Here is a 20,149-nt window from a genome sequence, read left to right as displayed (position 1 = left end):
TAGCTCAGCATAATACCAGTTCCATCCATGTCGATGTAAATGGTAAGTATCCATCCCTTCTGATGGCTGAGTAATATTCCACTGTATACACACACCACATCTTCTGTATCCATTCCTCTGTCGATGGACATCTTGGCTCTTTCCACAGTTTGGCTATTGTGGATATTGCTGCTATAAACATCGGGGTGCACGTACCCCTTTGGATCGCTACATTTGTATCTTTGGGGTAAATACCCAGTAGTGCAATTGCTGGGTCTAATGGTAGCTCTATTTTCAACTTTTTGAGGACCCTCCATACTGTTTTCCAGAGTGGCTGCACCAGCTGGCATTCCCACCAACAGTGTAGGTTTCTTTCTCCACATCTTCGCCAACATCTGTCATTTCCTGACTTGTTAATTTTAGCCATTCTGACTGGTGTGAGGTGGTATCTCATTGAGGTTTTGATTTGGATTTCCCTGATGCCGAGCGATGTTGAGCACTTTTTCATGTGTCTATTGGCCATTTGTATCAGACTAGTACTTCTTAACTGTCTATAAGACTTGTGTTTTATATAATGTATATACATGAAAGAAAGTACACAACAGAGGAATAAGAAACACAACAAAAGAATCTAGGTGAAAAAATTTTAAAAAGAAACTACCATTTTTAACCACACAGGCTTAAAATGTGTCCCGTAAAGACATCAGGGAAAGTACTTGTAGATGTGATCTAATCAGAATAGCTTGTGATTATTGTTAGATGGGCATATGAGTATTTTGAGCCTTCTAATTACACCCATGGGTAGTCTGCTATAAATCTAGCATTTTCTTTTTCCAGGCCATTTTTAGCAGTCTGTCATACTGCTAAGCTGTATTACAACATGTGCTATCTGGAAGAGTATTTAATTACCTGGATGTGGACTGGAGGTGATGAGGCTCCACTCATTGATATCTGAGTTGTAGCTCTGGACCTTGTCGTAGGTACAGCTCCCTCTGTAACCGCAGTGGCCGCCGATGACATAGATAACTTCGTGTAAGACGCAGGCAGTTGCGTTTCCCACGCCTGTGTGTTAATTAAAATCATGTCCTCAGATTGATCTATCGTTGTGTTTTACAATGAATATTGGGCTAAGTGTATTATTGTTTCTGTTATTATTGACAGCAGACTCCAGGCCCTGTGCTAGGCACTATGAGGGATGGAAGAATTAACAAGAAAGGCTCCTTGCACTCTTTTAAGAGAGGGTGAGACACTTACCAAGTAATTAGAGCACAGGGTATGGAACCACTGTGAACGTTCAGAGCAAGGTGACATTGCTTAGAGCAGGGAAATCATGGCTGGAGGTGGCAGAATTCAACCTGGGTCTGGGCAGGTAGGACTTTGGCAGGTAGAGGGGAGAGGAAGCCATCCTACATGGAGGAAAAGGCGAGTGCAAAGGCTCAGCAGGCAAAGGCGAGCAGCCCCGTTTGATGCCAGCACGTGCAAGGGCAGGTAGCCCAGCTCGAGTTGTTGGATGGGAACGGAAGCTGATGCAGTAAGTTGGGAGCCACATCGCAAAGGATCCTGGCACCCAACTACGAAACGTAGATCTCATTCAGCAAGATTTTAAAGATTTTTAAACAGAGAAGGGAGAGAAAAGCAGAAGGACAAAAAGAGTCAGAAAGATCCAGATATTGGCCCAGGTACAAAGTATTGAGGGCCCGATTTAGAAGGGGCTTTGGGTGTGGAGGGAAGGGCATGGAGGCAAGAGACACAGGTAAACACGTAAGGCTTGACGACTGTGTCAGAAACAAGCAAAACTGATGGTGAGGCCCTAAGCTTGGAAAATCGGGAAATGCTGATGCTCCAGGAATATGGGGAGGAAAAGATGAGTAAAGAGAAAGAATAAAAGAAATAAGATGAGAGAAGAGAGGAAGTTAAGATGAGGCTCGTTTTAGTCGAATACATCGGTTTAGTCTTTGAGCCAGCTCTTAGGTACCACTGGTACATGCTGGGTGCAGCTCAATCTCCTTGTGCATATCTACTCCAACGTAAATGTGAGTTTATAAGCAGGGCAGTTATGATGAGGGAGAAAAAAAAAAGTCAGGAGCTCCTAAACAGCCAAGTATTTATTTCTTCTCTGTACATCCCAAAACCAAAAAAGGAAATGAATTTGAAATTTGACTCTACCCAATTTAAGTTCTGATTACCAGGGAAGCTGCTAGTTCACTTCAGGACTACAAAATAAAACCAACTGGGAAAAGTAATGTTACCCTTGCAACAGAAAAATGAGAAACTTAAAGCTCAAAACCAGCACTGGCCAAAGCTGGGTATGACCGACACAGGGTTACCCTTCCCAAGGACGATTAGGTATAACCAGGAATCAAACTTCAAGGTGAAAGTAGAACTAAAACTTTGGAATTTCAGACACAGCTGGTGTCCCTGGGGGAGGTACTTCAGTGTATGAGGGTCTCCCATTCCACTCAAGGTGAGGGCAGGAACACATGTGGCCCTCTTTAACTTTGGACCCACCATGGAAGCATTTCTTTTCAGCAAGCGTGTTTCAGATATGATTTTTAAAAACAGCAATAAAGTAATAAACTTTCATCTTCATGGAAATATGCTCTTAACTATGAAACTATGACAACTGTTATCTCATCATTAAGAAAGAGGGGCAGAAATGTATCCAGGTTGACAACAGCTGCTACAGTATTTGAACCTTCCTTGTTTCTCTAATAGGAAAGGAGTCAGGAGGACATTGAGGACCACCCTGGGGAGGAGACCAGGAAGGGGGTCAAGCTCAGGCAGAGTCCAAAACCAGAACAGCAACAGCAGTGGGCTCTAAGCCCCCTTGTACCCCTCTACCAACTACTACTGAACCTTTGGGCATGCAGGAGGGCGGCCATGATTTAATATGAAAGATATTTTTGCTCTGTCAAAGTTGACATGTTCTTTTATAACGATCTTCGTTATGACAATAATGAACAATGAATAATGACAATAATACCTACAACAATTCCTAACGCTTACTGAGTGCTTACTCTGCTCCAGACACTGTTCTACACACCTCACATGCATAAATTCACTTAATCCTCTCAAAACCCTGAGCTACATAATATTGTCACTCCATTGTATAGACCATAAAACCGGGGCCCAGGGAGATCAAACAATTTGCCCACACACACCAACAAGGAAATGGGAAGGCGGGATTTGGACCCAAGCAATCTGGCTTTAGGAGCAATGGTGCCTCATAACAAGACTGGTCCGCCTCTTGGGCTTCCTGCTTGTCGTCCGACGATCACACCAGGTCAGATTCCCAGACCAGGTCAGATTCCCACACCCTCACTAGTATTAAAACAGAAACAAAGGTCTGGGAAGGAACACTGGGGATAAAATGACACAAATTTAGAAACAACCTACCAGTTGCTTTTGTGCAACTGCCCAGCACAAATGAATAAATGTAATTAAGTAAGATTTCAGTTTAACTTTTTTTTGCCAGTGGGAGGGAAGGAGAGCAAGGCTAATCCAGCACTGAACACAGCAGAAAATACAGTGTTTATCAGACAGACATTGAAACCCAACAGTGTGTCTGGCTGTGTGGGTCACATGAGGGAGGGGAGGGGGTCTGCCCCTATCTTTTACCCTCGGAACCAAGACTTGAATCACAAAAAGCAGAGGCGATCTGTCTCTAGTTTTTGAGAGAATGTAATTTGTTATACTCTACAGGGACCGAAACGTTCAAGGGTTTAATGAAAGACCTTTGAAAAGAGAGATGATCAGATAATGGGAGGGAAAAAGCTGAATATTTAAAAGCAGAACTGAAAAGGGTTCAATTTCAAGAGCAAGCAAAAATGAATAATTGCATATGAACTAATAAAACCACCCGACCTTCTCTTTTCGTTTAGTCTTTGACTTAAATATAAATTCTTAAGACCTGAAGCAAGGGGGCGCCTGGGTGGCTCAGTTGGTTGGGCGACTGCCTTCGGCTCGGGTCATGATCCTGGAGTCCCTGGATCGAGTCCCTGGATCGAGTCCCTGGATCGAGTCCCTGGATCGAGTCCCTGGATCGAGTGCCGCATCGGGCTCCCTGCTCGGCAGGGAGTCTGCTTCTCCCTCTGACCCTCCCCCCTCTCATGTGCTCTCTCTCTCAAATAAATAAATAAATAAAATCTTTAAAAAAAAAAAAGACCTGAAGCAAGATCTAGGCTTGAAAGAGGCTGTAGAGTAAGTAGAATGAATTGTACTGTTTCCTTTTTTTTTTTTTTTTTAAAGATTTTATTTATTTATTTGACAGAGACAGAAATAGCGAGAGCAGGAACACAAGCAGCGGGTGTGGGAGAGGGAAAGGCAGGCTTCCCCTCGAGGAGGGGGCCCGATATGAGACTCGATCCCAGGACCCTGGGATCATGACCTGAGCTGAAGGCAGATGCTTAATGACTGAGCCACCCAGGCACCCTGTACTGTTTTCTTATTTTTCTAGTCTGAGGAGCATACTCTAATCACATAACCTCAGACAAGTTATGGACTTCTCTACTATGCTTCTACTTGGAACATTCTGTCCACCATTATTTGTATAATCTATTATAGTTCCTAGATAGCATTCCAAAGTGATACATTCTTTTTAAAGTTCTTTGCAAGAGAATTTAGACCACTGGCCTAACCTCGCACACCTAAAAAATTATAGAATAAATATAATCTGTACTTACCTTTAATCATGTTTGCAATAGGAATCCATTTCTCTTTTAATGGATCATAGAACTCGGCCTCTTCTGCAGGAGCCCCTTTTCTGTAACCGCCTAAAGCGTAGACGCAGCCCCCCAAGGTGACTGCACAGTGGTAGTACCTGGCATTGAGCATCGGCAAACCTTCTGTCCATTCATCACTTTCACTGTTATAGATCCACACTGTGTCAAGAGCTTCTATGTTATCCGTCCTATAACCCCCAGTTACATAAATGTTGGGTCCCAAACATGTAACACCATAGCTCTCCCTAGTATAGTCTGGTATTTCTGCTCCCTGAATCCAGACATTTGTCAGAGGATCCCATATGTGAACATCTGATAAAGGATGCCAGTAATAGCCTCCAATGATGTACATTGTGGCTGTGGACCTCTGGGAAATCTCTTTATGCAGGGGATTCAGAGCATTGTATATTAGAGATCGTATCTTATTTTCAGTTAGTAGGCAGCTTCTTTGAAGACCTAAAGCTGTTTTTAAATACACTGGATCTATATCTATGTTTACATAGCTTAGTAGGTTATAGAGGCATTCAATTCGATTTTCCACATCATGAGCAGTCCACTTAATAACAGGCTCTATGATAGCTTCTTCTTTCCAAACACTGAGATTCTTTCTGGACAATATAAAGAGAAACTTTTCAAGGCTGATTTCCAGAAATTCTTCTTGTTGCCACACTTCCTTAAACCTTGAACATAGAATTCTTCGCGATTCCTTCTCTAGTTCTGGACACATGTGAAATTCTGCAAAGGAGTGCATTCCAATACAATTATCAATATCCAAGTGCCTTACCAAAAACTGCTCACAAGCTTTCTTTACTGAAAGGAACTGTAGCAGATCTGCTGCTTCAAGCAGGCTCTGAACATTTCTTTTAGTTATTTCAATCTGGGAAGTGTATGCATAATTCACAAGGCCTTCCAAAACATCATGGTGGATGCCAGAGATTTTTATTTTATTTTTAAATTTTTCTTTCATATCAGCTGTGAACATTGCCTTAAAATAATTGCTGCAAGCAGCTAAAACAGCTCGGTGACAATGGAAAATTATGCCTGAAGGACACTGAAGGGTAATATCAGTAAATAATCCATCCAAGTAAAATGTTCTGAATGCATCTAGAAAATCCACTGGATGCGCTGTATCCTTGAAAAGGTAAATATAATCTTCTTGTCCTTTTAGAGCCATGGCTGCAATAAACATGAAACAAACGTGTTTTCAGTTTTGCAGATCACCGCAAATAATCAATGCTAAATACACCAATCCTTATGATGACTGATTAGCATCGCATACACGCCAAACCTAGACTAAGTTCAGCATTCTAAGTAACAAACGCAAAATGTGGATAGACTATTTCGTAATTTATGTGATGCTCAATTTGAATTCCGGGTAGCTTGAAGCCTGAAACGAGGCCCCCCCGGTTTTTCAGTAATCTTTTAAAGACGAAATATTGATTTGCTACCCCATTCACCCAGTCTCCGAAATCGGACCCGAGCTGGCGGTCCGAGAGAGAGAAGCCCCGCTTGGCAAACCACTGTCCGAGGGGTCACCCCACTAGAGACCGGACTCTGGCCGTCTCGGCTCGGCCCCAATTCAACCTTTTTTCACTAGCTCCATCTCCCTTGCAAGTCGCATCGAGCTGCCAAGAAAGGGAGGATCGAAATATAACTGGAAAAGAAGAAATCTTGGAAAAGGGAAGCCCTGTACCTTTCTGCTTAAGAAAGGAGAGAAAAGAAAGCGGCCGGGCCGCGGCCCCCCATCCCCGCGCCCCCTCCCCCGCGGCTGTCGCAGGGGTTTCCGCGCGCCCCGCGCCTGGGCCCCGGGCCCGCGTTCCCGCGCGGAGACCGCCCGCCCCGGGCCTGGCGCGGGGACTCGACTCGAGGGGGCCGCGCGCCGCCCGCCGGGCCGGGTGCCCGCGTCCGTCTGCCCCGGGACGCCGCACAGGTGTGGGGAGGGCGCCACGGGCGGCCCCGCGCCCGGCCCGGCCCGGCGCCCGCGCGGCCATTGTCTCCGCGCCTCTGCCGCGGGCGGGCTCGGGAGGCGGCGCGGCCTCGCTCTCCCGCGCCCGGCCCCGCGGGCTCGCCCCCGGCTGGCCCCGGGCGGCGGGGCCGCGGGGCACCTACCTCCGGCTGCGGCTCCGGGACGCGGTGCTGGCCGACGGGCTAGCGGCAAGCGGGGGCGGGGGCGCCTCCGGACCCTCTGACCATCTTTGGAAGAGGCGCGGCGGAGGGTGCCTGCTAGTGCAGCTCCAGCCCACAAGCGGCTCCTATTTTGGTGCCCCGGCTGCTCCCCGCCTCCAACCCAACAGCCCCCCGCGCGGCCTGGGCGCGGGGCCACTCGCGGGAACTCCCAGGTGGCGGGGCGGCGCTGCGAGCAGGGGCGGGGCGGGGGGCTGCGGGCACGCGGCTGCGGCCCCTTCCCGGCGGTTCCTCCCCGCAGCAGGTGGGAAGGCTGCCCTGAGGAGACCGCTTGCGCGACTAGTTTCCCCTCTCTCCCTGGGTCTGGGTCTTACACACAGCACACACCCCCGAGCGTTTTCGGTCTAGACAAACTCCCGAATTAAGACCACATGCGGGGGTTGGAAGGGGGATGCCCTTTCCCCCTCCTTCGGTAGCTCCCACCAGCCCAGGCCCTAGAGGGAGAGATGGAGGGGAAAGTGTGGAGAGAATGCTGCAAACCTTAAAGGTCTGGGGTCGAGGTGGCCTTGAGAACGCCAGAAGTAGCGGCCGCTTTCCCACGAACACCATCCCGTCCCCCAGCAGAGCACTCAGGAGGGAGCCCCTGGGGCTGATTTGCACACTAACCTGGAAGCTTTCAGAAAAACGGAGAGCAGCCAGGGTGAAGGATTCAGCTTAAGGTATTTAGAGCAGAGTAGCTGAAGAAGCAGCCTCTAGTCTTTCTTCCTGGTGACAGCAAGTCCCATCAAAGATGTCCATGTGCTACACCAGAAGGTTCATTTTGTTCTTCCAGCAAAAGCCAGTATCAAATCTTGTCATTTATCATTCGTCCATTCATTTGCAAGTTTTTATTGAGGGTCTGATAGGGCTAGGCTCTGTTACCTAGAGCTCTTATGGAGCTTACAGTCTAGCTATGGTAAGGGAGGAAAGAGACCAGGATGAAATGAACACCAGAAGCCCAGTGTGTTTCTCGGAGTATGGTCTGAGAGACAGAATATGCAAATGTGGGCAATGGCCAAACTATGTGAACACAGAACTCTGAACCATGTAAGAAGCCCAGGAAGCCAAACCATAACCTCTGCAGCCGGACCAGAACAGTCAGGACATCCTCAAGGACTACCAGCTTCCCTATTTTTGCTGGACTTCCAATTCAGGACCAACCAGGGAAAGCCAATATGCTCCCCAAACCAATCACATAAAATACCCCCTGCTTCTAGTAGCCCTCCTCCAGCTTTCCCAGGCCAACATCCTCCAGTCAGAAGATACCTGAGACCTTCCTCCTTTTTTCAGTTTTCTAAAGTTTTCCCACTCCCCTGCCTGCCTTTGAGCCTCTGCCAAAAACAAGTGATGGTGGCTGACTCTGTTGCTATAGCAAGAGCTGAATAAATAACATCTGCTTGTTCTCATTTGGGTGGTTTTAGTTTCATTCTACAGGTCAATCCTAATGATGCAGCACCCCACAAACACCACCACCACCCAGACTTCTCTGAGGTGGAGACCTAGGAATCTGTATTCTATTCAAGGGCCTCAGGTGATTCTTTTGCACATTTAGAAGAATGGATGTTGGACCGAAAATGGAAGGAAAAAAAGAAGGTTCAATACCTCAACATCTGGTAAACAGTTTGGTAGAGCACTGGACCCAAAATGGAAGAAAAACAAAACGTTCAATATCTCAACATCTGGTAAACAGTTTGGTAGAGAAGAAAAGTATCCGAGATTTTGTTTTATGCTTAAGGTTCATCTCTGCCACTTTTGTAACATACAGCCTTAAGCAAGTCACCAAATTTCTCTGATCCTTAGTTTTCTGATATGTAAAACAGAAAACACCACTATTTTCTCAATCTAAGATTATTGGGAAGACAAAATAAAATTATAAATGTGAGAGGGTGTTGGATGTGGCATAGAAATGTTATATATGAAAGCTATTACAATGACAGGATATTTACACTTAATTCTCCATCACAACCTCAACTGGGAAATTAGTATTTTTAAACATGTCTTCAAAAAATTATAAACTTTGTAGTTAGTTGTGATTATAGACAGCTTGTCCTTCATGACTGATAGTGATGTTATTGTTGGTGCTATCATTCAAGGCCATGATTGTGACTGATTGAAGATGGGGCATTATTTCCATGTTTGTCACTGAAGTGTCACAGATGACTATGATGCCAATTTTGATGCAAAGAAAATACTATAGACTCCACCTAACTAAGAGCAAGGGCTTCTAGAATCAAGAGGGCATGGGATAAATTATTACTGAATAATAGAATTCACTATATTGTCATTGGTGCAGTTTTTTCAGATTGCTCTCCGGACCAATTAAAACTTTTGCTTCTGGGACACCTAAGTGGCTCAGTCGGTTAAGCATCTGCCTTTGGCTCAGGTCACGGTCCCAGGATCCTGGGATGGAGCCCCATGTCGGGCTCCCTGCTCAGTGGGGAGTCTGCTTTTCCTTCTCTACCTGTCCCTCCCCCTGCTTGTGCTCTCTCTCTTTCTCTCAAATAAATAAATAAAATCTTAAAAAAAACACAAAAACTTTTGCTTCCATTGCCTGATGTTTCCTGGCTGTGAATTATTACTTAAAAGTGTATATGTTACACATCAATTATATCTCAATTTTTTAAAAGGCCAAAAAAAGTGTCTATGAGTATATATTAGACTGCCTCAACTTGCCAAGGGAAGAGCAGGTCCTGTAGGGGACTGCCAGCGCAATTCCTCTTTACCATATGCTTTGTCAAAGAGACCACTGCAAATGCTAATAGATTTGATGCACTCAGAAACATATAATTAGCATTCATAAGTTAAATAAAGTAATGACACTGTTCAAGAAAACAAATGTGCCATCTGTGAATTCAAGTCTTAAGGAAATAAAGAGCCACCATGGAGATGAGATATAAATTGACTCTTGGCAGATATTGAGCTTGGCATGGAGTTAGATGCCTTTTGACATCACGCTTTGCTTTTCAAAAGACCCTTGGTTTCTAAAAATAACAATTTTATTTATTGTTTTTACCATATTAGTACATCTTTCCACTAAGTATTGCTATGTCATTAAATGTTTGATATGCTGATTGTGATATCATTATCAATGTGTGTAAATGATAGACATATACAGGAAATTTTGCATACTTCATTTACATACTGGCTTAAATAAGTTGCTGCTAAGTATAAAATAGTAGGTATAATTTATAAGGCCACCACAAACAGCTCTGTAAGTTGTGCACTGCCCAACTCCAGCTCATCCCCCTCAAGTAGAGAGCAGTGTGAACACTGTCCTTAGGAGCTGTACCGTATACAACCGGCACAGGTGTATAACAGCTGCCCTGGAGCTGGTGACATCTGGCAAAGCCTTTTGGGTATGCTTCCTGGAAAATAAGAAAGTGAACATTCTAACGACTGGGTAACAAGTACTTCTGTAAGTCAGAGTTTTCAAATTCCTTGTTTTTAGCAAAAGTCAAAGAGCATTTTTTTAAAAAAGATTTTATTTATTTGAGAGAGAGAGAATGAGAGAGAGAGAACACATGAGAGGGGATAGGGTCAGAGGACTAAGCAGACTCCCTGCCGAGCAGGGAGCCCGATGCGGGACTCGATCCCGGAACTCCAGGATCATGACCCGAGCCGAAGGCAGTTGCCCAACCAACTGAGCCACTCAGGCGCCCCTCAAAGAGCATTTTTGACAAATAACTTGGAAAGAATCCACAAAATGAGTGGTACTGCTACAACAAAATTCCTCTCATTCCCATCCACTTGTCTATGTGAACACATTTTCTCATGGACTTTATCTACCGAAATGAAAAACAGGAATATCATTGATCTAAACTCTGTCTCATTCCAACTGTAAGCAATACTTAGCCAAAGACATATGGCTTAAGTGGAAAGAAAATAGCCCAATTATCAGACTGAAATAATTTTTGAAATTTTTACTTTTAATTTAAACAGTTTATGTTGTCTGAGCAATTATAATAATTGTAATGTTAATCAGCCCAGAATTCTTTCTACTACTTAAGAATAAAGGACATAAGGTAGTTTAAATTTTAATTTGTGTCCATTTTTGTAGCAGACAAGTTTAAAGAGGTGATTAACAAAAAGAATAAAAGTATACAGACAATCCTTTCTTTGAATGGTTCCAACATGCACGAATTTCAGTTACCGTGGCTTAGTTAAATAACACCAATCTCCTAAACAGGATTCAAATTTCAGTTACTATGGTGTATTAACTGTAATTGCACAGAATGCAAATTTCGCCCCTAGCTCTTCAATCCATGAATCACCACATAAATAACAGATGAACATCATGGTCAGTGACTAATCATGTTTCTTCTTTCAAAATCACTGGTGATTCGTCACTGTGCATTTCTTATTCAGTTCACATGCGGACAGCAAAGCTTGTAGTTGTCTTATCTCCATGTCTGCCAGTGGTAAATGCATGTAATATTTTTTTTATTAGAGATTTTATTTATTTGTCAGAGACAGAGCACGCATGCATGCGTGAGCAGGGCAAGGGGTAGAGGGAGAAGCAGGCCCCAAGCAGAGCAAAGTGCCCGACGTGGGACTCGATCCAGGGCCCTGAGATCATGACCTGAGCTGAAGGCAGACGCTTCACTGACTGAGCCACCCAGGTGTCCCTGTGTGTAATATTTTACAAAAATAGATCATTGAAAGAGGACATTGGCCAGCAAAAAATTGAAGGATCCTGCCACAAGTGAAATTTGAATTGAATAGAATGAAATTCTAGAAGAAACAGCTGACCGTGGGAATGTAGACACTGCCACCACTCGAGAGAGTCTGGCTATGCAGCCGGTGGAAATTGCTGCAGGCCAACTTAGGGACTTAAGGGAGGAAACTGGTTGTTGACAAAAGGAATGAAGATGTCCCAGAAGAAGAGATGTTGGCAAAAAACTTCATATTAAAGGAACTTATCGGGGCGCCTGGGTGGCTCAGTGGTTAAGCGTCTGCCTTCGGCTCAGGTCATGATCCCAGGGTCCTGGGATCGAGGCCCGCATCGGGCTCCCTGCTCCGCAGGAAGCCTGTTTCTCCCTCTCCCACTCCCCCTGCTTGTGTTCCCTCTCTCGCTGTGTCTCTGTCAAATAAATAAATAAAATCTTTAAAAAAAAAAAAAAGAACTTATGGAGATTCTTCACAGCATTGAAAATGCAAAGGATAAAATGTTGGAAGCCGATCCAAACTTAGAAAAAGGTACGACAATTCACTAGGGCATAGACTCTGTATTCTAAGTAGTATGACCAAAAAAAGGCAAGAACTGTTCAAACTACTCAGTAAAATTTTTTTACAAAGAAATACTTTTATCCTCAATGTTTCTAATTGCAGTGCACTAAGTAAATACTGATCCTGCTATGTTTTTCATTTTCCTATACATTTGTAACTGATAGTAAGTTTTTTTTTTTAAGATTTTATTTATTTATTTGACAGAGAGAGACAAAGCGAGAGGGAGAACACAAGCAGGGGGAGTGGGAGAGGCAGAAGCAGGTTTCCTGCGGAGCAGGGAGCCTGATGCGGGGCTTGATCCCAGGACCCTGGGATCATGACCTGAGCTGAAGGCAGACACTTAATGACTGAGCCACCCAGGCGACCCAGTAAGACAGTTTTTAATGTTCTTAGCAAAAAATGTAAAGGTCACAAGACAATTAAAATGCTTCCCACTAATTATTAACATTACTTTGCACAGTAATCTTGCATGGTCATTTTATGCTCCTGCACTACTGTGTGAAATGAGGACTGCCTGTATTTTCAGTAGGACAGCATTTTATGGGAGAAGTGGAACAGAAAAATGGGCTCAAGAAGAAAAAGGAAAGAGCTTAAAATTTTCCACTGTTGAATAAAAGGTACAGCACAGGGAATATAGTCAATGGTATGGTAATAGGGTTGCATGGTGATGGATGGTAGCTACATTTACGGTGAGCACAACATAATGTATAAGATTGTATAAACTTTTCCAATCACTATGTTGCATGCCTGAAACTAATGTAACATTGTGTGTCAATTATACTTCTATAAAAAAAGGAAAAAAATTCACACTATTAAAGAACAATTTATTTATGTCCTTTATTTTTTTTAACGATTTTAAGTAATTTCTACACCCAACATGGGGCTTCAACCCACAACCCCAAGATCAAGAGTTGCATGCTCCACTGACCGAGACAGCCAGGTGCCCCTTGTTTATGTATTTTTATTTTTTTATTTTATTTTTTAAATTTTATTATGTTAGGTTAGTCACCATACAATACATCATTAGTTTTTGATGTGATGATCTACGATCCATTGTTTTCGTGTAACACCCAGTGCTCCATGCAGTACGTGCCCTCCTTAATACCCATCACCGGACTAACCAATCCCCCCACCCTCCTCCCCTCTAAAACCCTGTTTGTCTCTCAGAGTCCATAGTCTCTCATGGTTCATCTCTCCCTCCAATCCCCCCCCCTCATTTTTCCCTTCCTTCTCCTGATGTCCTCCATGCTATTCCTTATGTTCCACAAATAAGTGAAACCATATGATAATTGACTTTCTCTGCTTGACTTATTTCACTTAGCATAATCTCCTCCAGGCCCATCCATGTTGATGTAAAAGTTGGGTATTCATCCTTTCTGATGGCTGAGTAATATTCCATTGTATAGAGGGACCACATCTTCTTTATCCATTCATCTGTTAAAGGGCATCTCGGCTCTTTCCACAGTTTGGCTATTGCGGACATTGCTGCTATGAACATTGGGGTGCATATGGCCCTTCTTTTCACTACATCTGTGTCTTTGGGGTAAATACCCAGGAGTGCAATTGCTGGGTCATAGGGTAGCTCTATTTTTAAATTTTTGAGGAACTCCACACTGTTTTCCAAAGTGGCTGTACCGACTTGCATTCCCACCAACAGTGTAAGAGGGTTCCCCTTTCTCACAACCTCTCCAACACTTGTTTCTTTCCCTGTCCATTTTTGCCATTCTAACTGGTGTAAGGTGGTATCTCAATGTGGTTTTGATTTGGATTTCCCTGATGGCCAATAATGATGAACATTTTTTCATGTGTCTGTTAGCCATTTGTATGTCTTCTTCAGAGAAGTGTCTTTTCATATCTTCTGCCCACTTTTTGACTTGATTATTTGTTTTTTGGGTATTGAGTTTGAGAAGTTCTTTATAGATCTTAGATACCTGTTTATGTATTTTTAAATGAATGATGGTTTCAAATTACTATAGATAGCTTTTACTCAATAGATTTAAGAGTTATTTAAACTCATATTAAAAAGTCATCCCTGGATGGTTGGCTGGCTCAGTCAGTGGAGGGCACAACCTGATCTCGGGGTTGTGGGTTTGAGCCCCATGTTTGGTGTAGAGATTACTTAAAAAAATCTTTTTTAAAAAAGTCATTCTTTATAATATATTAGAAATCACAACCTTGGGGGGCACTTGAGTGGCTCAGTCAGTTGAGTGTCCAACTCTTGATTTCAGCTCAGGTCATTATCTTGAGGTCATGGGATCGAGCCCCGGGTCAGGCTCCGTGCTCAGTGTGGAGTCTGCTTGAGATTCTCTCCCTCTGCCCTTGCACGCCACTTGCACTCTCTATCTCTCTGGAAATAAGTAAAATCTTTAAATTCTCTCTCCAAAAAGAAATAACTAAAAATCTTAAAAAAAGAAAAAAGAAATCACAGACTTAGAAAATGTTTAAATTTATGATGAAAAGTTTTCAATACCAGTCTGAAAATGTAGAAGTGAGTACACAATGTTTCAGGTGTTTGGGAGCACTTGTTCAAAAAACTTATGAAAGACTCAAAACAGGAACTAGTCTACAACTTTGTGGGGGAGGGTCACTTTAAAGATAGCAGTTTATTGAGAATATGTTTTGGTACCACAGTTAAAGCTGAATTCCAGATAAAATTAATAGAAGACAGGGTACAATAAACTAGAAATTTTTCTTTTTTTTAATTTTATTTATTTATTTGACAGAGAGAGACACAGCGAGAGAGGGAACACAAGCAGGGGGAGTGGGAGAGGGAGAAGCAGGCTTCCTGCTGAGCAGGGAGCCCAATGCGGGGCTTGATCCCAGGACCCTGGGATCATGAAGGCAGACGCTTAATGACTGAGCCACTCAGGCACCCCTAGAAACTTTTTCAGTTACAAGCAACAGAAACCCAATTCTTATGACCAGAAAAAAAAAAAAAAAGGTAAGAACATTGGCCCAAATAAACCAAGACAAACTGATACTTTTAAATAAATCAGAGATTAAAGTTCTCCAATGACTCTGTGTCTCATTTAGTAAAAGCCAAATTACTTATAATGGCCTCCTGGACCCCACACCCAGGTGTGCTTTCTGCCCTCACTAGGGACAGCATTGCTTCTGTCCTCACTACTGGCTATTTCTTTTGCCTACAACTGCTTTTCGCGGCTACTGCTACACAACCCCTTACTCACCTCCATCAGGTTTTTACTCAAATATCAACTTCTCAGTGAGGCCGTCTTCTACAAACCTATTTAAAATGGTCTCCCTGCCCCACCTGCTATTTCCTATCCCTCTTACTGGCTTTATTTTAATCCATAGTACTTATTACCATCTAGAAAATTATATCTATTTGCTTATTTATCAGATTATTGTGTGACTTCTCCCACTACGATGTAAGCTCCATGAAAGCACTGATTTTTGTCTGTTCATAGTTGTTATCTCTAATTCACTTCTGTATTTTTAGAACAATGTCTGCATGCAACAGGTGTTCGATAAATATTTGTTGTATAAATGAAAACGTGAATGTATTAAAATGAAGACTTTTGGAATTTTGTTTAAAAACTTGCTCAAGAGCCCATAGTTCTCTAGGATATGACATAAGTGTCTTAATCCACAGTAGTGCAGATTAGCATAGGGTCTAAAAGGGTCGACTGTTTTTTAATTTTCAAATTCAAAGCATCTGGTTTATCCCTTCATTTTAATTCTCTTATCAGGTCTTTGTCACTTCTCACTTGGTTTACAGCAAGACTTTCCTGTGTCATCTCTCCCCTTTTCTCCCAAGCTGTCCACAACCTTTCAATCTCCCCAAACACGACTTTGTACACATCAGTTCCCTTTGCTTACTCCTGACAGCTTCGCAGGAAGAATTCAAACTCTAGCAGTTAGCTTTCAAACCTGTCCATAAATTGGCCAAATCCCACTTACAAAACTGATTCCAGTCCTCCCCAGTTTAAACCCTTGACTTCATCACCTCATCACTGCCTCATGAATATGCTGTGCTCACTCCCATCTTGGTTCAAGTTATTCCCTCCATCTGGGAAGCTCTATACTTTTCATCTCTCCAAATCCTTTCCATTTTTTAAAAGTAATCTCCATGCCCAGCATGGGGCTTGAAAACATGACCCCGAGATCAAGGGCCATATGCTCTGCTGACGCAGCCAGCCAGGTGCCCCTCCTTTCCATTTTTTAAAGTGTGGATCACAGTCAACCGCTTTCATAAAGTTTCTCTTATATCACAATCAATTGATGGAGTGCAAAACACTGTGCTAAATGGTCAATTAGTCCTTTCTTGACCTAAGTACTTTCAGCTTATGCTAATTACTAAGATGCATTATGAAGCGTACTTTGGTATTGTGAATTATAAATGTACATGTCCCACTCTTCAATCAAATTGTAAATTCTTAGAAGGGTATCTTTCTTTGGAAGAGAGAGTCCTATACTTCCACAGGTTTTTGTTTTGTTTGCACATAGCAGGTGCCAAAAAAAAATATTTGTTGAATGATTTTTAGCTTCCAAAATTGTGCAATAGGATCTTCTAGATTTAAGTGTGAGAAGGTCTAAGCTGTTAATAGATCCCTGAAAGGACATACTTTCATATTGAACTGAGGATAATAAAATATTGTTTGGACCAACTTGTGAAAAGAATTGTGATTTTTGTATGTAACACAATCCAGAAAATGACTAAATGGTAGAAAAAATGTGAATGAGGGGAGCCTGGGTGGCTCAGGCAGTTAAGTGTTGGACTCTTGATTTTGGCTCAGGTCATGATCTCAGTGTCATAAGATCGAGCCCCACAATGGACTCTGTGCTCAGTCGGGAGTCTGTTGCTCTCTCTCTCCCTCTGCCCCACTGCCCCACTGCCCCAAGCTCGTGCTCTCTCTCTAAAATAAATAAATCTTTTTAAAAATGTGAATAAGGAAGGTTTCCATTTTGCACTGATCATACAAATCTTATGAGGTAAAAAATATTTAGTTTAATTGTAAATAAATATTATTTACTAGTTGTTTAGATACACAAATGACATTTTATTATTTAAATATATGACAAACTGATTTTTTTTTTTAACTGAGTAACATTTTCCACAAACAATGGGACTTTCTAAGAATTTCTGTGTTAGGAAACATCTATGTTAATATTTTGTTTCCATTTGAACAGTCATCATACAGACATCAGTTTGTATGACATAAACGGGGATAGATGTAGCTTTTGGCCTGTATTATTCCATGAGCCCTTATAGAGCACATCAAAAATATCTGTCTACAACAGAACTATCATATTGTCCACCTAAAAAAGAAATCAAATAGGGTGCACAAAATGATAGGGTATTAGGTAAAAGAATGTAGTCAATTATTGTTTATACGTTTCCTACAGTGAGTCTCATCTGAAGATGTGTTGTGTGGTTATTACATCAGTAGAGAACTCTTCTCATCTTCTGTAAAAGAGCATATCTGATTATAGGGGTAGGGAAGTGGCTATAAGTTCTAGTCCCACTCACACTATTAACAGAGCTACTCCACCCCATCTGGAGCCTGCCCACCATTGCCTTACTGACACATCAGCTATCCCTTGAAGCAGCTTAGGAGACTATAAAAAAGTCTTTTCTAACTCTCTTTCAGGGCTGGTATAAACCAGGAGCTGAAAAATTGAAATGCCGTAAAAGCAAATCAGTATGTGGGCGCATCAGGGGCGCCTGGGTGGTTCAGTCGGTTAAGCGTCCAACTCTTGGTTTCTGCTTAGGTCATGATCTCGGGGTCCTGGGATGGAGCCCCGCATCGGGCTCCCTGCTCAGTGGGGAGCCTGCTTCTCCCTCTCCCTCTGCCCCTCCCCTTGCTCATGCTCTCTCTCTAATAAAGTCTTTTAAAAAAAGGCAGGTCATGATCCCAGGGTCCTGGGATCGAGCCCCGCATCGGGCTCCCTGCTCGGTGGGAAGCCTGCTTCTCCCTCTCCCAGTCCCCCTGCTTGTGTTCCCTCTCTCGCTGTGTCTCTCTCTGTCAAATAAATAAATAAAATCTTTAAAAAATAAAAATAAAAAAGGCAAAAAAAACAAACAAACCCCAAAAGATGGCTAGATAGAGGGATGTATAGATATGTGAAAAAAACAGTTAAATGTTAATGGTAAAATTTAAATAATAGGTACACATGTGTTCTCTATAAAAATAAAAGGTTAATAAGAGAATATTACAAAAAAATCTCTATGTCCCTGAATTTCACAAATTACATGAAGTCAAGTCCTTGAGAGACACTATGGTGGTTTTAAGGTATATCCAACATTCTTTAACTCCCTCTTCAAAAGTGGAGTCTAATTCCCTTCCCTTTGAGTGTAGGCTTAGCTTAGTGTTCTGTTTTAATAAATAGAATACGGCAGAAGTGATGGTGTTTGGCTCCTGAGGCTAGGTCACAAAAGGCATTGTGGTTTCCTCTCTGCCCTCTCTCTTGGATCACTCACTTGGCAGGAAACCAAGTCTTTGGGACACTCAAGCAGTTCTTTGGAAAAGCCCAAGTGGTTGGAAATTGAGGCCTCTTGCCAACAACCAGCAATAAATTGAGACTTCCTGATAACAAGCAGTGAGGAACTACAGCTTCCTGCCAAAAGCCATGTGAGCAAGCCACCTTGCAGGCAGATCCTCCAGCCTTAGTGGAAATTTCATGACTACAAGCCCAGCCGACATCTTGACCCATTAAAGATCCCGAACAACTCAGTGAAGTGCTCCTGAATGCCTCACCCACAGAAACTGTGAGATAATGCTTACTTTTAAGCTATTAAATTCTGAGGTAATTTGCTATGCAGCAATACATAAACATAGTCAACAAATGACCAAAGTTTACTCAAGAAAAATAATTCAACATGAATAGTCCTGTATCTATTAAGGAAATTGAATTAGTAGCTAAAAATCTGCCAACAAAGAAAACTCCAGGCCTGGATGGCTTCACTCTTGAATTGTATCAAACATTTAAGAAAGAAATAATGCCACCTATTAGATTAATTGTTGTTCTTTTCAATGTCATTTTTTTTCTCTGACTGCTTTTTCCGTCTTTGGTTATCAGTTTTACAGTGATGTGATTCCATGTGGTTTTTCTTTTTATTTATCTTGTTTGGGATTCGTAAAGACTCTTGAATTTATTTTGATGTTGTAAAGTTCTCTGTCATTATCTTTTAAAACACTGCATGTTTAATTTTCTTTCTCCTCTCCTTCTGGGACACCAATTTCCTATGTTAGACCTTACATATCTTCCATGTTTCTTAACTTTTCTTCTGTATTTTCATTGTTTTGTCTCTCTCCACACCATTCTGGATGTTTTCTTCTAACTTGTGCTCATTCACTAACTCTTCAGCTGTGCCTGTTCTGCTGTCAAATTCATCCACCAAGATTCTAATTTTGGTCATGGTAATTTTCAGTTCTAGTATTTCCATATTGTTTATGTAATTTTCAGTTCTTTGTCAAAATTCACATAAGTTTAGTTTGCGTCTGAAAATGCTAATATCTAGAGGTCCTGCAGATATGTTTAAATGGAAGCTTCTGCTTCTGCTGGTATTCATTCATGTCTTTTGGTGTGGCTACTTTTTATTGTATGCCCTACAAGGTACTTGCCAAACTATTTATAGAAATTATTTTGAGGCCTACGGCATTAATTTTTCTATTGCTGCATAACAGTATTACCTCAAATTTAGCATCTTAAAACAACAGACATTGATTATCTCATAGGTTCTGTGGGTCATGAGTCCAAACATACCTCCACCGGATCTTCTGTCCCGGGGTCTCACAAAGCCAAATCAAGGTGTCAGCCTGAGCTGTGATCTCAGCTGAGATTCTACTAGGAAGGGATCCACTTCCAAGCTCACACAGTTGCAGCATGCAGTTCCCTAAGGACTACTGGACCAGGGGCCTACTTTTTGCTGTTCGCTAGAGGCCACCCTAATTGCTTGCCATGTGGCCCTCTCTGAAGTCCTGGTCACAACATAGCAGCTTGCTTCTTTATTTTGTATTTTTTTTTAAGATTTTATTTATTTATTTGACAGAGAGAGAGAGCAGAAGAACACAAGCAGTGGGAGTGGCAGAGGGAGA

At 42.4% G+C, this 20,149-nt stretch overlaps 1 protein-coding gene across 2 annotated transcripts in view; it reads right to left on the bottom strand.

Annotated features, from left to right (window-relative positions):
- Nucleotides 1–20,149, bottom strand: part of KLHL23 (kelch like family member 23) — a 39,242-nt gene that overhangs the window by 8,700 nt on the left and 10,393 nt on the right. Inside the window, exons 1-3 of one of the 2 annotated variants that reach the window (XM_045868663.3) lie at nt 6,810–6,986; nt 4,662–5,876; nt 889–1,041 (exon numbers count right to left, since the gene is read on the bottom strand). In XM_045868663.3, the coding sequence (XP_045724619.1) occupies nt 889–1,041; nt 4,662–5,874 (1,366 nt within the window). In that variant the 5' untranslated portion in view covers nt 5,875–5,876; nt 6,810–6,986. Of the gene's footprint in view, nt 1–888; nt 1,042–4,661; nt 5,877–6,809; nt 6,987–20,149 lie in introns of those variants that run through there. The other variant, XM_064586660.1, reaches the window with a different exon arrangement.

Source organism: Mirounga angustirostris, unplaced genomic scaffold, assembly GCF_029215605.1.
Source record: "Mirounga angustirostris isolate CCGP_5_RB_7025 unplaced genomic scaffold, mMirAng1.0.hap1 SCAF_3, whole genome shotgun sequence".
Lineage (NCBI taxonomy): Eukaryota > Metazoa > Chordata > Mammalia > Carnivora > Phocidae > Mirounga > Mirounga angustirostris.
The sequence above is the reverse complement of the archived record's forward strand: the minus strand, read 5'-3'. Positions and strand labels throughout refer to the sequence as shown.